Raw genomic sequence first — 15,471 nt, 5'->3', positions numbered from 1 at the left:
CATCATGTATGTATGTGTATATATATATATATATATATATATATATATATATATATATATATATATACAGTATATATATATATATATATATATATATATATATATATATATATATATATATATATATATATATATATATATATATATACAGTATATATATATATATGTATATATATATATACTGTATATATATATATATATATATATATATATATACTGTATATGCATGATTAACCAATATACAAATAAATACTGTACATGGCCAAATACTGTACAAATACAAATCTCTCCCAATGTCAAACAGCACCAAGCTAAATCAATATCTAAGAAATCCAAAAACAAACACTCAATTTGAGAATGTGTACATGATACAATTAATTTGTGCATCATGTATACTATGTCAACCAATGCTCCAAATCAAATACACTAATCCAAACAAGATACAAATACAATAATTAAAGAAAAACAAAGCATCAACACAATTAAATTACCATCAATTAATCTAATCACCAATCAATTACAATCCAAATCAATTACACACTTCAAATCCTACAAACAAATCCTTGTGAAAAATAATCGATGTCAAAGTAACCATCACACTAAATCTATCTTCCAAAAATAAGCCAATAAAATAATCTATAGCAACCAGCCTTTAACTAAATATTTGCAAAAATGAAATGTACATTAGAAACACATTTTTTACACAAAGCAGCAAATTGCAATTCCAAAAAACATCCAAACAAGGCAAGCCAACAAGTTTTTATTATACCTGCATGTATGTCCATCTATAGTTTACAGACATAAATACAGGTGCAATAAAAGAGCATCAAAAACAATTGAATCACATTAAAAATCAACATACAATACAACCACTGATTTGTCCTGTACGTATATATATCCATACATAAATTCAGGGCAAATAAATGGACAAAAAAAAATGGACGTCAGGAAAAAAAATCCAAAAAACCTGTAAAATAAAAAATAAAATACATTTATTTTGTTTACTTACTATTAGATGAACCACTCACAGAAATCAAGGGGAACCGGAAGCACTGGAACAGGTAATCCAACAACAGGAACCAGGTAACCATAAAAAAAATAAACGGTTACAATCCACAAGTGTCTGTATCTTCTTTCTTCTATTTGTAATCCATAGTGGGGGTCTTCTCCGTCTTCTTCTGTCTTCTTCCGGGGTCTTCTTATCTTCATCCGCCACGCCCTGGTCTTCTTTCTTCATAGGAGGTCTTTCCTTCTCGGCGTCTAGCTTCAAAATGAGACGACATAGGCTTTCATAGGCCTATGACGTCACATTTTCGTCATATGGTTCTCACGGTCCTGATTGGGCCGTGAAAACCATGTGCTTTGGCCGACAAAAAAAAAAATGATGACGTCATTTAAAGGCAATGAAAGCACAGCCAATCAGAATTGCTGTGCTTCAATTGCCTTTAAGATGACGTCATGAAAAGAAAGATGGCCAGCCTCACATGGTACGGTAGCCAATCAGAGCGTGGGGAATACATCCCAACTCTGATTGGCTCAAGTACCATGTGACAGGCTTTCAATAACGTCACATCCTGTCTCCCCAAAGCCTCTGTCACATGGTCTACTTGAGCCAATCAGAGGGGGGGGGGATTGATGTATTGAATGTATAGGCCGGTTTATTTTTTTACATACAGGGTTGGTTCCTTTGGTCTGCGAGAGACCTCTGGAGACCACCTGAGGTATCCTAGGGCTTCTCACGGGTACCAGGCTGCGTGGTCCATGGGTGACACCTGCGGGGAAGAACCGGTGGCCACACATCTGTGGGGGCACCGCGGACCCGTAGGGACCACCAGTGGGTCCCCAGACTCCCGTGGGAACCACCCGAGGCCCCTCAGACACCTGTGGGTCTGACCCGGGGCCCCCAGACATCCGCGGGCCTACCGTGGGGACCCAATTGTGGCCCAGGGTGACCCGCGGAGACCACCTGGTGGGCCATGGCGCCTGGCAGGAGCCACCAACAGGCCTCCAGAACCTGTGTGAAACATGTTGCTGGTAAACTGTAGGTCTGTGAGGTGACACATCAGGACCAACGGGGACTCACGTGGGCCTGGGGTTAGAACCCTGTATGTAAAAGAATAAATCATGTTTTTATGGGGGGGGGGAACAGGGGGTGGGTTATGTATTTAATAAATATATGATGTTTATTGTGGGGCAGTGTATTGTTTTTATTGTGGGTACTGGGGGTGGGGGGTGGGGGTATTGGCCCCAAGGGTATGTGGGTAGGCCTCCCGGCTGTGTAGTGGGTGAGGGTGGTTAGGCCTCATGGGGTGGGGGGCTAGTGGGGGAGGGTATGTAGGCCTCCCGAGTGGTGGGTGAGGGTGGGTTAACCCCTTATGGTGATTAAGGGGTTAGGGAACATTACATTGGCTGTTTTTATTCTTGTGTATGTTTTGCAGCACCAGAGGGACATGGGCAGGATGAAGATTAGGATGAAGATGGCCTTCATCGTGGGTGCCTATAAAAGGTAAGTGTAATATATATTGACTGTATTTATTGTAATTTATATGTATTTAAAATGGGCAAATGCATTATTATCCATATGTGGATAATAGTAATTTTGCCCATTACTGTATTGTATGTGTTAGGGGGCGGGGGGGATGTGTGTTGTATATTGCTATGTTTATTGGGGACAATTGGCCTGCACGATATATTTGGACAGCACGATTGCCTGTAAGAGCCGTGCATTGAGACGCAGCGTCTCCATGCAGTTCTTACAGGCTGCTTTGTTTATAATAGTTATCGTGCTAAATAACTTTTAGCACGATATCAGGGGGGGGGAGAAGGTGATCGCGCGCTATTGCCCTTTTGGGCAAGGCAGGCCGTAAACGCGCCAAACAGCCTTAGTGAATAGCGCTTATGGCTTCAGCCTTTTGTGGCCGAGCGATATAACCCATTTCAGCACTACTTAACGTAGCTTATTGAATGTGCCCCAGAGAGAGACAGAGGGGGTCATGCCGTAAGCGGCGGAAAATTGCATTCGCCAGGGGTTTGAATTCGCCATGTTTGTGGCGTGTTGCCCTCGCTGTATGCAGGAAGGGCCGAAACCCTGGCGAATCACAGCGAGAGCAACATTGCCAAACATGGCGAGTAGCCGTTGGCGAGACAGTCTGCCTGGCGAGAAGCTGCCAAGAAGCTGTCTCCTGCCGAGATGTGTCTGCAGCAGAGAGAAATCCGCCGCTCTCTCGGCACAAATATCGGCAACATTAAAAAATCTTTTAAATACAATTTTATTCATAATGTACATGTGCAGCGGGTCTCCGGAGCTGAACCTCATTGGTTTCAGGTCAGGGGACCCCCTGCTTCCCAAGATACAGGCCCCTTTATGAGGTGCCAGTATCCCTCTGCATTTAAATATCCCGATCACGTGACCGCGGAATGTAAACAACGCAGAGGGATACCGGCACCCGATAAAGGGGCCTGTATCTCTGGAAGCAAGGGGTCCCCGGACCTAAAACCAAAGTGGCTCAGCTCCGGAGACCCTCTGCACATCTACACTATGAGTAAAACACACATATCAATAAACAATCATTCCTTACCTTTGCGGCTATGTGCTATGGTAACGAAGCAGCATGAATGTATTTTTAATAATAGTGTACTGTGAGCAGGGGGTCCCCTGAGCTGAACCGCATTGATTTGTGGATCAGGGACCCCTTGCTTCCTGAGTTACAGGCCCCGGTATGTGTCATCGGGTGCCAGTGTCGCCGTCATATTTATAGCGTCCCATACGCATCGTGCCCGCTATAAAGATGGCGGCGACACTGGAACCGATGCCCCAAACCGGGGCCTGTAACTCGGGAAGCAGGGGTCCCTGAGCCACAAATCAATGCAGTTCAACTCAGGAGACCCCCTGCTCCCACACAATATTATTCAAATACATTCATGCTGCTTCGTTACCATAGCAGATAGCCGCAAATGGTAGTACCAAAAAGAATCCACTATAAAAAAGCAAGCCTCACCCTGACCTAAAGTACAGCATACAACACCAAAAATTACATCTATCTAATTAAAAATTACATTACACACATTGAAGCATAGCAGCATAGCAAAATACATTTTAAATACAGCAAAACAAGCATTTCCTACAAAATCATTTCTTACACTTTATGTATATATCGATCTAGACATAGATACATACATACATACAGTGGCAAGAAATGATCTTAAAAAAACTATCACATGTAAAAAAAAAAAACATGTACAAGTTAAAAAAAAAAAAATTCTTTTGTTGACTTACCATTATTTGACCCACTCCCCGACTCCTGTTGAACCGCTTACTCTCGAACCAATCCACGCACAGGAACCCATAAAATAAAAAAACATAAAATAATAAATCATAAAATAATAAATGAAGTTGGTCTTTTCTTTGTAATCCATTCCGTCACCGTCTTCATCTGTGTTCTTCCATCTTCCGGCTTCTTCTGGGGTCTTCTGGAGCTCTTCTTACCGTCTGCTGCCACGCCCTCTTCTCTTCTTCCTCTAGGAGGTCCGTCCTCCTCGGCGTCTGGCTTAAAAATGAGACGGCATAGGCTTTTATAGGCCTATGATGTCACATTTTCATAAGGTTCCCACGGCTTTGATTGGGCCGTGAAAACCATGGGATTTTGGGGGGGGAAATTAATTTTGATGATGTCATTTAAAAGCAATGACGCCAGCCAATCAGAATGGCTGAGCTTCATTTGCCTTTAAGATGACGTCATCAAAAGAAAGATGATGTTTAAAGAGATAGTTGTGAATCCCTCTGCATAGCAGCTTGTCTAGGATAGCTCTGAGTCAGCCCCATGTGGTGTGGGGGCACCGCGGACCCGTAGGGACCATCCGAGGCCCCTCAGATACCTGTGGGTCTGACCCGGGGCCCCCCAGACACCTGCAGGCCTACCCGTGGAGACCCATTGTGGCCCACGGTGACCCACGGAGACCATGGCGCCTGGCGGGGACCACCCATAGGCCTCCAGACCTGTTTGAAACCTGGTGCTGGGCTACTGTGAGGTCTACGGACACCCGTCAGGGCCACCAGGGACTCCCGTGGGCCTGGGGTATTAACCCTGTATGTAAAAATAAATCATGTATTTATGGGGGGGCACAGGGGGTGGGTTATGTATTTAATAAATATAATGATGTTTATTGTGGGGCTGTGTATTGTTTTTATTGTGGGTACTGGGGGTGGGGGAAGGGGGTATTGGCCCCAAGGGTATGTGGGTAGGCCTCCCGTCTGGGTAGTGTGTGAGGGTGGTTAGGCCTCATGGGGTGGGGGGGTAGTGGGGGAGGGTGTATAGGCCTCCCGAGTGTTGGGTGAGGGTGGGTTAACCCCTTAATGACGGTAGAGGTTAATAACCGCTAAGGTGATTAAGGGGTTAGGGGACATTACATTGGCTGTTTTTATTCTTGTTTATGTTTTCCAGCATCGGAGGGGGCATGGACAGGGATAAAGATGAGGATGGCCTTCATCATGGCAGCCGGACAAGGGTGAGTGCTATATGTATTTATTGTATTTATTGTGCTTTATGTATTTTAAATGGGCAAATGCACTATTATCCATTTGTGGCTAATAGCAATCGTGCCCATTACTATACTGCATGTGTTAGGGGGGGTGTATTTATTTATAAGTATTTATGTGTTTTTATACAGTATTATTTTTGGGGGGCACAGAATTGGTACTGCAGGCCTGCGGGGAACACCCGAGGGCCACCGCCGGCCTATAGTATCATTGCTGTGCGTATACTGTATGTACTGTATGTTAGGGGGGTATAGGGGTTGTTGGTGTAATATATATATTTATATATATGTATGTATTTATTTATTTATTGTGGGGCTGTTGTGTGTGTATTTTTTTATTGTGGGTAGCGGCCGTGCGTGAAGGGGGTATTTGGCCCTTGGTGGCTGTTTAGGGCTTGCGGGTGGATATCGGGAGGACTTAACCCCTTCATGACCGTAGCGTTATTAACCGCTAAGGTAATGAAGGGGTTAAGTCCACCCGCAACCCCCCCCCCCCCGCAAGCCCTAAACAGCCACCAGGGGCCAAGTACCCCCTTCACCCACACCCGCTACCCACAATAAACCTGGCACGGCTGGTTAACCCCTTCATTGCAAAATCAGGTACAGTAGTCACTGCCACCATGACCATTACTGCACATGTCAGTAGTGAGGTGTACCCTACATCCCTCCAACTGTGCTAGGGCCTCAACCACTGATACAACAACTTTTCTGTTCAGTTCAGGAAGTGCCTTGTTAAAGAAATATGATATGATTGGGATGGTCAAACTTGGCCCCACAGTTTGCATAAGGTGTCTGAACCCCTGAGATTCACAACATTTGAATGGCAACAAGTCTATAGAAAGTAGTCTTTATGCAGAGGTGCCACGATTGGTACCCAGTCTACCCCTTTTCACAATGGTTGGACATAAGATACATGTAGCTTTAATCTGATCCAATAAGCCCTGTCATGTCTCATTTGAGCCCAAGAAACCGTTGGATCCACATCTACGGAACCAATTGGACTACAAAGGAGAGAAGAAAGAAGAAAACAAGGAAGAAAATAAGAAAATAAAGGAAAGAAGACTACTCACCCGGGCTTCCTTTGCAATCAACAGAGGATCATGGACTTCTGCGCATCATGGTGATGAGGATCATTGCACCGAGGGGGAAGAGTTGGTGCCACAATTGGATTAGGAGGGTAGATCCTTGCAAAGCTAATAAACAAATCGATTATATTTTATTTAATTGTGTTTTTTTTTTAGAATGTCCATTGACTGGCAATGTGTTTATCAATACCCCTTTCATGGTAAAGATAAGCACTTCATTTTTTAGTAAATGCTTGTTTTTATTTAATATTAGTTTATTTATTTTTTCGTTATTTTTTTTAAGGCTGCCCATTTATTTCCATTGTGGCAATCCATGCCCACAATAAAAATCAATTTGTTTATTGGCAAATCTTTTTTTACATTTCATTCTGATGTATTTTATTCGGTGTGTTTTTTAGGTTGCCCATTCATTGCAATCGTGGCGATCCATGACCATATTGTGGGCATGGTTTACCACAGTGACAATCAATGGGTTTATTGGCAAGTGTAATGTATTGTACTGTTATCACCATGTTTTGCAAAGAAATAGGCAAACATGCTATTATCCAGTTTTGGCAGCTAGTGCCTTTGCCCCTTTTGTATATGTGGTCATGGGGGTTGAGGTGTTGGCGTTGTTGCCCTGGGGAGGATGGTTAGGCCTCCCGGTGGGTATCAGGGGGTTTAACCCCTTAATTACTATAGTGGTTACTACCGCTAAGGTAATGAAGGGGTTAATGGCCAGTAGTTAGTTTTTTTATTTTAATGTTGCTTCCCTTGGAAAACGCTGAGGACAAGGATAGCCTTCAACCTGGCAGGAGTAAGTACAACTTTAATTACGTTTCTACTGGCTGGATAATGTTTTCTTTTTAATGGACAAATGAGCTATTATCCAGATTTGGACAATAGATATTTTGCCCATTACTGTACTGCATGTGTTGGGGGGGGGGGGTTGTTTTGTGTAGAGGGGCTGGGTAGTAGGGTGAACATTCATTGCCATTGGGGTTAGGTAACCACACTGGCAATCAATGGGTGTATTGGCTAGTATTGCTGGTTGTATAGTATTTTAATATTTATTAGGGGTAGAGAGGGTGGGCTGAAGGTTGGAGTTGCCCGTGGTTGGTTTTTATGTAGTAACCGCTACGGTAAATAAGGGGTTAAATCCTGCCGCAACCCTCCAGGTAGGCATGAACTCCCACCATGGGCCAAATACCACCTTAGCCCACCACTTCTACCCCCAATAAACCGGGCACTGGTATTTAACACCTTCTTAACTTTAGCGGTTAGCTGCTAAGGTAATGACATTGTTTTTATTTGATTTTAAAAACACAGTATTGAAGCAGGGGGTCTCCAGAGCAGTGTGTAAAGCAAAGCTACTAAAATCTCTCAACAGATAGTGTATAGGATTTGAGGGAGCCTCAAAAAAAATCCCATGCATGTTATTAATGTAGTAATCTGTCTGAAACAACAGTTGCTGGGCTGTGAAAGGCAAGTATAGCGCTGGATTTGCTTAGAGTAAGGAGATGAGAATAGGCAGGGTAAGCAGAGATTGGATCTATGAATGAGAGCTGGTAAGGGTATGCATAACAAAGGAATTATATAGTGTTACCTTTGTATCCCAGTCCATAGTGTAACTCTCCATCCAGAGTAGCTGTGGTCCCCTTGCTGTATAGGGCACTGCAAGAAATGTGCCGTCCTCCTATATAGTTGATCTTTGTGGAGCTCCCGAGTGCCAGAGATGTTTTGAAGTAAATATTCAGCTCAGATCCGTCCGAGAACGCTCCGTTGATTGCTCCAGTCTTGTGGTCCCACTTGCGGGCATATGTGTGAATAATCCCTTGGCGTCTTCCCGTGGTTCCTAGCAGAGATCCGTTTAGCGCGCCTTCACTGCAACTGTGCGTCAGTCCAATCAGCAGGAGAACACAAGCCGGAAAAGGATTGGTTAAGACAGCCGGGTCCAGCAAAAGCACTATCAACTCACCAGGTATATGGAAAAATTAAAACTATTTATTAAATTACATTAAAAAAAAATGTAATTTAATAAACAGTTTTTTATTTTTCCACATACCTGGTGAGTTGATGGTGCATTTGCTGGACCCGGCTGTCTTAACCAATCCTTTTCCTGCTTGTGGTCTCCAGAGCAGAACCGCATTCATTTCAGCCTGGGGGACCCTCTGCTCCCTGAGTTAAAGGCCCTGGTATGGGGTTCCGGTATCTCAGCAAAGTTTAAATCTCTCGTGTCATGTGAGACGGGAGATTTAAACAATGCAGTGAGATACTGACACCCCATACCAGGACCTGTAACTCAGGAAACAGAGGGTCCCCAAGGCTGAGATTAATGCAGTTCAGCTCTGGAGACCCCCTGCTTCAATACTGTGTTATTAAAATCAAATAAAAACAGTGTAATCATCTGTAGGAGCTGTGCAGGGAGATGCAGCTCTCGCTGTGCAGCTCTTACAGACTGCAGGCATATTGCAGTGACAGACCTAGAAACAGACACAGGTAAAAGACACTACTATCCCGAGCGGTTTGGCATTTTCCTACCTCACGGTTTCTGACTTGCAATGACTTTTTAAATACCGTGATAACACAAATGTCAGACCATGAGGTAGGGTCATGCCAAAACGTTTGATTTGGCAGTGATAACATCAAAGCTACTAGAATAGGCCCCTTAATGTCCCTGTGACTTTTCTTCTTCCTCAACTGACTGTTTTAACAGCTCTGCAGAGCCTTGTGCTATTAATGGCAGAGCTAGCTCTGCCTTCATGAAGGTTTTTGAATGTGACAAAAATCATGTGCCTTTTGCAGATGATTTAATGGGCTTGGCAAAAGTAACAGGAGCAGCTGGCACTGGTGGCAGTGGTGGCACTGTGCCTGGCTTTTCATTAGAGCTGACAGTTTCACAATAATATGCTTCTCCACATTAGCAATTCTAGTTTCAGAAGTAGTATTACAGTAACCCTAGAAGCCAGGGCCCTAGGCATACTTTAACTTCCCCTTGGCATTTTAAATCTCTTAACTGGACGTTCATTGTCTAAGTGGGGTGTGTGTGGGGGGGGGGGGGGGGAGTGAGGCGATAGAAACTAAACCTGTGTAAGTTTAACCCTCCTTGAAACTAATTGACACAATATTGTTGTTATTATTGATTACTATATCATTTATATTATAGATATAGAAATAGTACAGAAGCCCAGGCACTAATGCCAGGATGATCATAGCATGGGAGTGGACATCGGCATAGGATGTTTCCTGTGGTTGTTCTTGGGATGTGTTGTTAAATTTCTGTTTATAACTGATATAAGTCCTCTGGATCATGTTGCAGTGCAACCATGTCAGGGACTTTTTATTTTGCTGTACTTATAAGAGACCACTTGTCTGGAGAAAAAGGCGGGATACAGAGGAGTAATGCAGGTAATACAGTGTTGAGCACAGAGATTTGGAGCCCTTATTATAAACAGGTAGGACTAAAGATATTTTTATTCTTATAAAAGCCTTTGGTTTAAAAGACTGAATATAGTGGACATTAGAGAAACTCTATTTTTGAATCCCTGTAAAGATCAGATATAACCATAATATAACAATAGATGATGTATGGTGAAACCAGGTAGCACAGCTATCTATACAAGTTAATGGTGAAACTACTGTACAAGTTTTATTAGGTAAATAATGTACAAATCTTTGACCTGTAGTACTAAAGCAGCAAAAGCAGCATCTCTAACCAACCCACATCAAAACCCTGCCTAAAACACGATTGCTTAATGTGTTCAATCTAAATTGTTCAACATGTAAACCACACTGTTGACCTGTAAATAGAGAAACCAGGTGCCATTTGAGATGCTTGTCAGCACAGGGTGGGACAGCGACATCCGCAAGTAGGCCTACGGGGAATATTCGGAGCCCTCCAAGTATTCAACCTTAGGGTGATGCACCGACTATGTTTACATGTTCAGTTGCTAATGGGGATGATGCCACATCTACAAGTGCATGGTGGTTACTGTTGTCTATGATGTGGTGGTTGCATTAGCTTCAGTACTATTGCTTTTATCTTACATGGAATCTCCCCTCCTTATGGCAGACACTTCCACCACGTGGCCATGTGAAACAACTACCTTGAACTTCACGTTGCATGCTATATAGTTTGTGCAAAATACAGTGATAGTGATTAAATTAGCAGCATGGTGAAAAAATAAAGTGCAAACTCATATACCATTGAGTGAATCACATGCTAGTGATGTCAAAAACATAATTGAAATTATTTTAAACCAAGAACGCATTTATATCAAAATCAACATTCAGTCCAAGAGGTTTTAGAGTTCTGAGTCTGTGTATCCAGAAACTCTCTTTTTGGAAAATCATTTGAATTATATTCACTCCTCTCCAGTTTTTTGGGATATAGGGCCTCATGCAGTAAGCGACGATTATGTGAAATCGGCAAGCTTATCGATTAGTCATGTTATTGGCGTTTTTCCCTCTCCGTATGCAGTAAGTGCCGAATACATTCAAAATCAACCCGAAAACAAATCCGCCCACTCTCACGATGATGAGCCGATCACACACAGGTGTATCGGCGTGCGTGGCGGGGTGCTGTTAGGTTGCACAATCACAAATCTTGCTGAATCAGGCGAAACAAGCATGTTTTTGATTGCGCGCCATATTTAAAGGCAACGTGTACTGCTAATCATTCTCTGTGTTGTTGGGAGTGAGAGAGAGAGAGAGACGCACAGAGCTGGACGATTGAACATTTGCATATTGACTGAGAGACTTGTTGTGTATTGGGTGAGCTTTGTCCTTTGTTGTTTTGTTTACATCTTTGTCTTGTTTTATATGTGGAAGTGGGTCGTGTGATTGCCTGTACATTTCTTGTCTGTTTTTTGTGAGTGCTGGAAGTATGCCCGCAAAGCGTGGGAAGAGTGATGCTGGTGGGAGTGGGAGTGCTACTCGTGGGAGTACGCGTCGGAGTGAACGTACTGTTCAGGGGAGTGATGTTGCTGGTGCACCGAGTGGTGTTGCTGGGAGTGGGAGTGCTGTTGCTGGGAGTGGGAGTGCTGTTGCTGGGAGTGGGAGTGCTGTTGCTGGGAATGGGAGTGCTGTTGCTGGGAATGGGAGTGCTGTTGCTGGGAGTGGGAGTGCTGTTGCTGGGAGTGGGAGTGCTGTTGCTGGGAGTGGGAGTGCTGGTGCTGGGAGTGGGAGTGCTGGTGCTGGGAGTGGGAGTGCTGGTGCTAGGAGTGGGAGTGCTGGTGCTAGGAGTGGGAGTGCTGGTGCTAGGAGTGGGAGTGCTGGTGCTAGGAGTGGGAGTGCTGGTGCTGGGAGTGCTGCTGGTGGCGCAGTTGCTGATGGGGTGGATGGTGGTGGCGTGCTTGCTGGTGGCCAGCTTTTGGAGGCTCTTCCATTGGAAGAAGGAGAGTCCAGTCAGCACCAGCCAAGCTCTGACCCTAAACCTGCTCGGAAAAAACGTGTGGAGAAGCCACGTAATCCTCGCTTCAATGACCAGGAAAATAGGGCTCTTGTCACTGGCATTCTGGAGCACTATGACAGTATATATGGACATTTAGTAGGTAAGTGTAACTTTACATTTATTATTCAAATACATGTGATCCTAGGTCATCTGAGTTTTGTTCATATGCAAATATGGGTACACAATATCTTTCTATGTTCATTAGTGTGGAAACACAGCTTTTTATCATGCCTTACAAGGACAAATAAACACAGGCGGTCAATTTGCCAGAACTGCATACAATATGAATGCAACCTTGCTTACATGTATAGGTTTAGTAGTGAATGCTCATGTGCTGCACATATTACACATAAAACAGCATGTTTGCTATCACTTGGAACAGCTAGCAGTGTAGGAAACTGGTGCTTATATTATTATTCATTTACCTCATATCTTTTATATGTTTTTCAAGGGCGGACAAGTGCAGCAAGCAAAAAAGAAATGTGGGACACAATAGTCATTGGTGTCAATGCCTGTGGGAATCGTGTCAGGGACAAGTATCATTGTCGGAAAAGATTTGATGATATTAGGTCCAAATTGAAAAAGAAAATACAAGACCAACGCGTGCATGCTACTGGCACTGGAGGTGGGCCCACACCACAACGTCTCATATTGACTCCATTGGAGGAGCTGCTTCGGCCAAAATTACTTACCGTCGTCGTGGAAGGCTTGGCTGGTGACCGTGACATTGGAATTTATCCGTCACAATTTCCAGCAGGTGATAAATATTACTGTACTAGGCGTGTCGTTGCTTACAGTTATTTTGCATAGTTACACTGCTTTTTATACTGTCTTCACAATATAAGCATACCTGCATCTATATATGTATATGTCTGATTCTGTATATATATATCTCAAAATAGACATATATGTAGTAGTCCTACTAAAAGCAGTAACTAATATAGCACGTGCCATTGCGTGCTCATTTACATGTGAATTCCCAAAATGCATAGCTGCAGTGGAAGCAATTGATGGTGGGCGAAGATGGGGAACAACAGGGTAGTACACGTGTAACACATGTTCATGAGAAATTATTAGTAGCTACAGGTACAGAACAGAAATATGTATCATATTATTGTGTATTTTATTGATTTTACTCCGACAAACATGACATTACTGCCTATTTTAAGCATGCATCAAAGAAATTGCATGTAACGGCCTACAAACATCACTGGCACTAACACATCTATAGTTGCTTAAGAAAAGGTCCATTTTTGCTTTATGTCATATACAGACAGCATAATGAGGCACACGTATCATATGTTATGTCATTGTTTTCATAACTTAAACACTGCAGATGACTACTTAGCTCATCTACCATTGTGTTAAAGCAGCTGCAATTAATATCTCATCACAGCATACACTTCAACAGAGGGGGTGGGGTTCAGCACACACACTAATTACAGCCTCATTTCACGGTCAACTTAGTTCACACCATTTGCACCTGTTTCAAGTCATTGAAAGGTGTGGCTGATTAGGCTTTTTGGGGAAGGGAATACCTTTCTTACAACCTGAATAGCACAACTGAAGTTAATCACACTCATTGGAAAGCTTAACTCTAGCTACTAAATGCCCCAACAACTCATTACTTATCAAAGCGTACGTCACACATTAGTTCACTCATATCTATAGTTGAACTACTATGAAAGACACATTATCACACACTGCATGTGTTGTCTTGTTGAGTCACAGCCACATTCAGGTGTGCCACATCTTCGATTAATGTACCACACATATCCTCTACCAAAAACAACACTTTTTGCAATATGACCACCTTCATGATAACCATTGTGAATGGTCATCTCATGATAGTTATGTACATTATGATACTGATATCACTACACAACATATGATTTTTATGTACTCATTTAATCTATTTATCCTCACGCATTACTGCAGAAACATAGTATGTTGTATGTTAGGGAACTCAAAACTTCTAAGTACACAGGCATGTACATTGTTATTACAACTATTTATGTTCACTTTCACACACACATTTTCGGTTAAGGAACTGATGTTGTTAGTTAATCATAAATACAGAACATACAATAAGTGTTTGTTCAATATTTACACATGTAAATGTAAAACTTATGTTATTGTTATATATAGTTGCCCCTGGAGGACATGTGTCACCTGAGATGGAACAAGTGTCTTCACCTGGGTCAGCCAGCTCAACACTACTAGAAGGTGAGTGTATCATTTGCTGGCCATATAATATGTGCTCTTCTATATGTTATGTTGTCATGTGCATTATTTGTTTTGCACATCTTCTTTAAATAGGATTACTTAGTGTCAGTGAAAATTAAGTGTAAGGCAACATGTATTGTGTTAGTGATGTTAATTATCATGTAGGACTTCTGAGTTTAGAGCAACTTTTCATTCATTCATATTTCATACTGAGTCCAAACATTATTCGTAAGTCAAGGTAGTTTTTAATGAGGTTATAAAACGTATGCTAACATGTTAGGTGTTACTTAGGACACAGTACAATTACATAGTAACACAGCATACATTAACATGCCATTTAATAATGTGTACATTTCTTTTTAGAACATCATGGTGATGAGGATGATGAGTATGATGAGGATGACGCCACAGAAGAGACTGAAATACAATCATGTGACCATGAAGAGGTGCCAATAGAAACTGTTGTACCGCCAAATCGTCCATCAACTTCCACATACGATGCAATTGTAGCTTCAGAGGGAAAAATAGTGGACGCAGAAAATCGTCGCCATTCAGACATGATGACAGTGCTGGAAAGGATGATTGGACTGCAGGAAGAAACAGTATCACAATTGGCACATCTCCACAGAGTCTTCATTGAAGTGCCTAAACAGTTGCAAAAAATCAACACCTCATTCGAAGCATTAGTTGTTCAGCAAACACAAGCTAATTACTGGAGAATGACTAATGTACCACAATTCAACACCTCCCAGCCAGGATCTGTTCATGCAGGTCAGTTTTCACCACATTCATCTGAGATTCATTCACCAGGCCCAAATGTTACCGGTCAAGTAGCAGACATTGCTGTGCAGGTTCCTGACGACATACTACCACTGCCATCTGTACAAAATCAGCAGCTGACACCTACAAAGGAGCCCACAAAAACAAAATACAAGCAGTTAGTACTGACCAGTTTTTGGTCAAAAACAACAAAAGACACACATGAAACAGACCAACCATCACTTGTGCAGTGTCTACCAACTTGCTCACATGTGTCACTGGGCACAAGCCCTGTCCGTGAACAGTCACTACCCAAAAGCCCTGTAGGTGAGTCGCTGCCCAAAAGCCCTGTAGGTGAATCACTGCCCACAAGCCCTGTAGGTGAGTCACTGGCCACAAGCCCTGTAGGTGAATCACTGCCCACAAGCCCTGTAG

General features: G+C 42.8%; 2 protein-coding genes across 2 annotated transcripts in view; both read left to right on the top strand.

The window, feature by feature from the left end:
* RAMP3 (receptor activity modifying protein 3) overlaps positions 1 to 15,471 on the top strand; it is a 474,329-nt gene that overhangs the window by 219,655 nt on the left and 239,203 nt on the right. The gene's annotated exons all lie outside the window — the stretch shown is intronic.
* LOC142488849 (uncharacterized) lies at positions 14,017 to 15,262 on the top strand. The gene is made up of 3 exons (XM_075589187.1): positions 14,017 to 14,277; positions 14,641 to 15,214; positions 15,253 to 15,262. Exons 1-3 carry the CDS (start codon positions 14,181 to 14,183, stop codon positions 15,260 to 15,262), a joined length of 681 nt encoding a protein of 226 aa, XP_075445302.1. The 5' UTR covers positions 14,017 to 14,180.

Source organism: Ascaphus truei, chromosome 2 (genome assembly GCF_040206685.1).
Source record: "Ascaphus truei isolate aAscTru1 chromosome 2, aAscTru1.hap1, whole genome shotgun sequence".
In the NCBI taxonomy this organism is placed as follows: Eukaryota; Metazoa; Chordata; class Amphibia; order Anura; family Ascaphidae; genus Ascaphus; species Ascaphus truei.
The sequence above is the reverse complement of the archived record's forward strand: the minus strand, read 5'-3'. Positions and strand labels throughout refer to the sequence as shown.

Bases quoted from the DNA above. Each gene is read 5' to 3' on its own strand.
- LOC142488849 (XM_075589187.1), top strand. From the start codon at position 14,181: ATGTTATTGTTATATATAGTTGCCCCTGGAGGACATGTGTCACCTGAG. The intron at 14,278-14,640 runs GTGAGTGTATCA...ATTTCTTTTTAG, and splicing joins CAGCTCAACACTACTAGAAG to AACATCATGGTGATGAGGAT.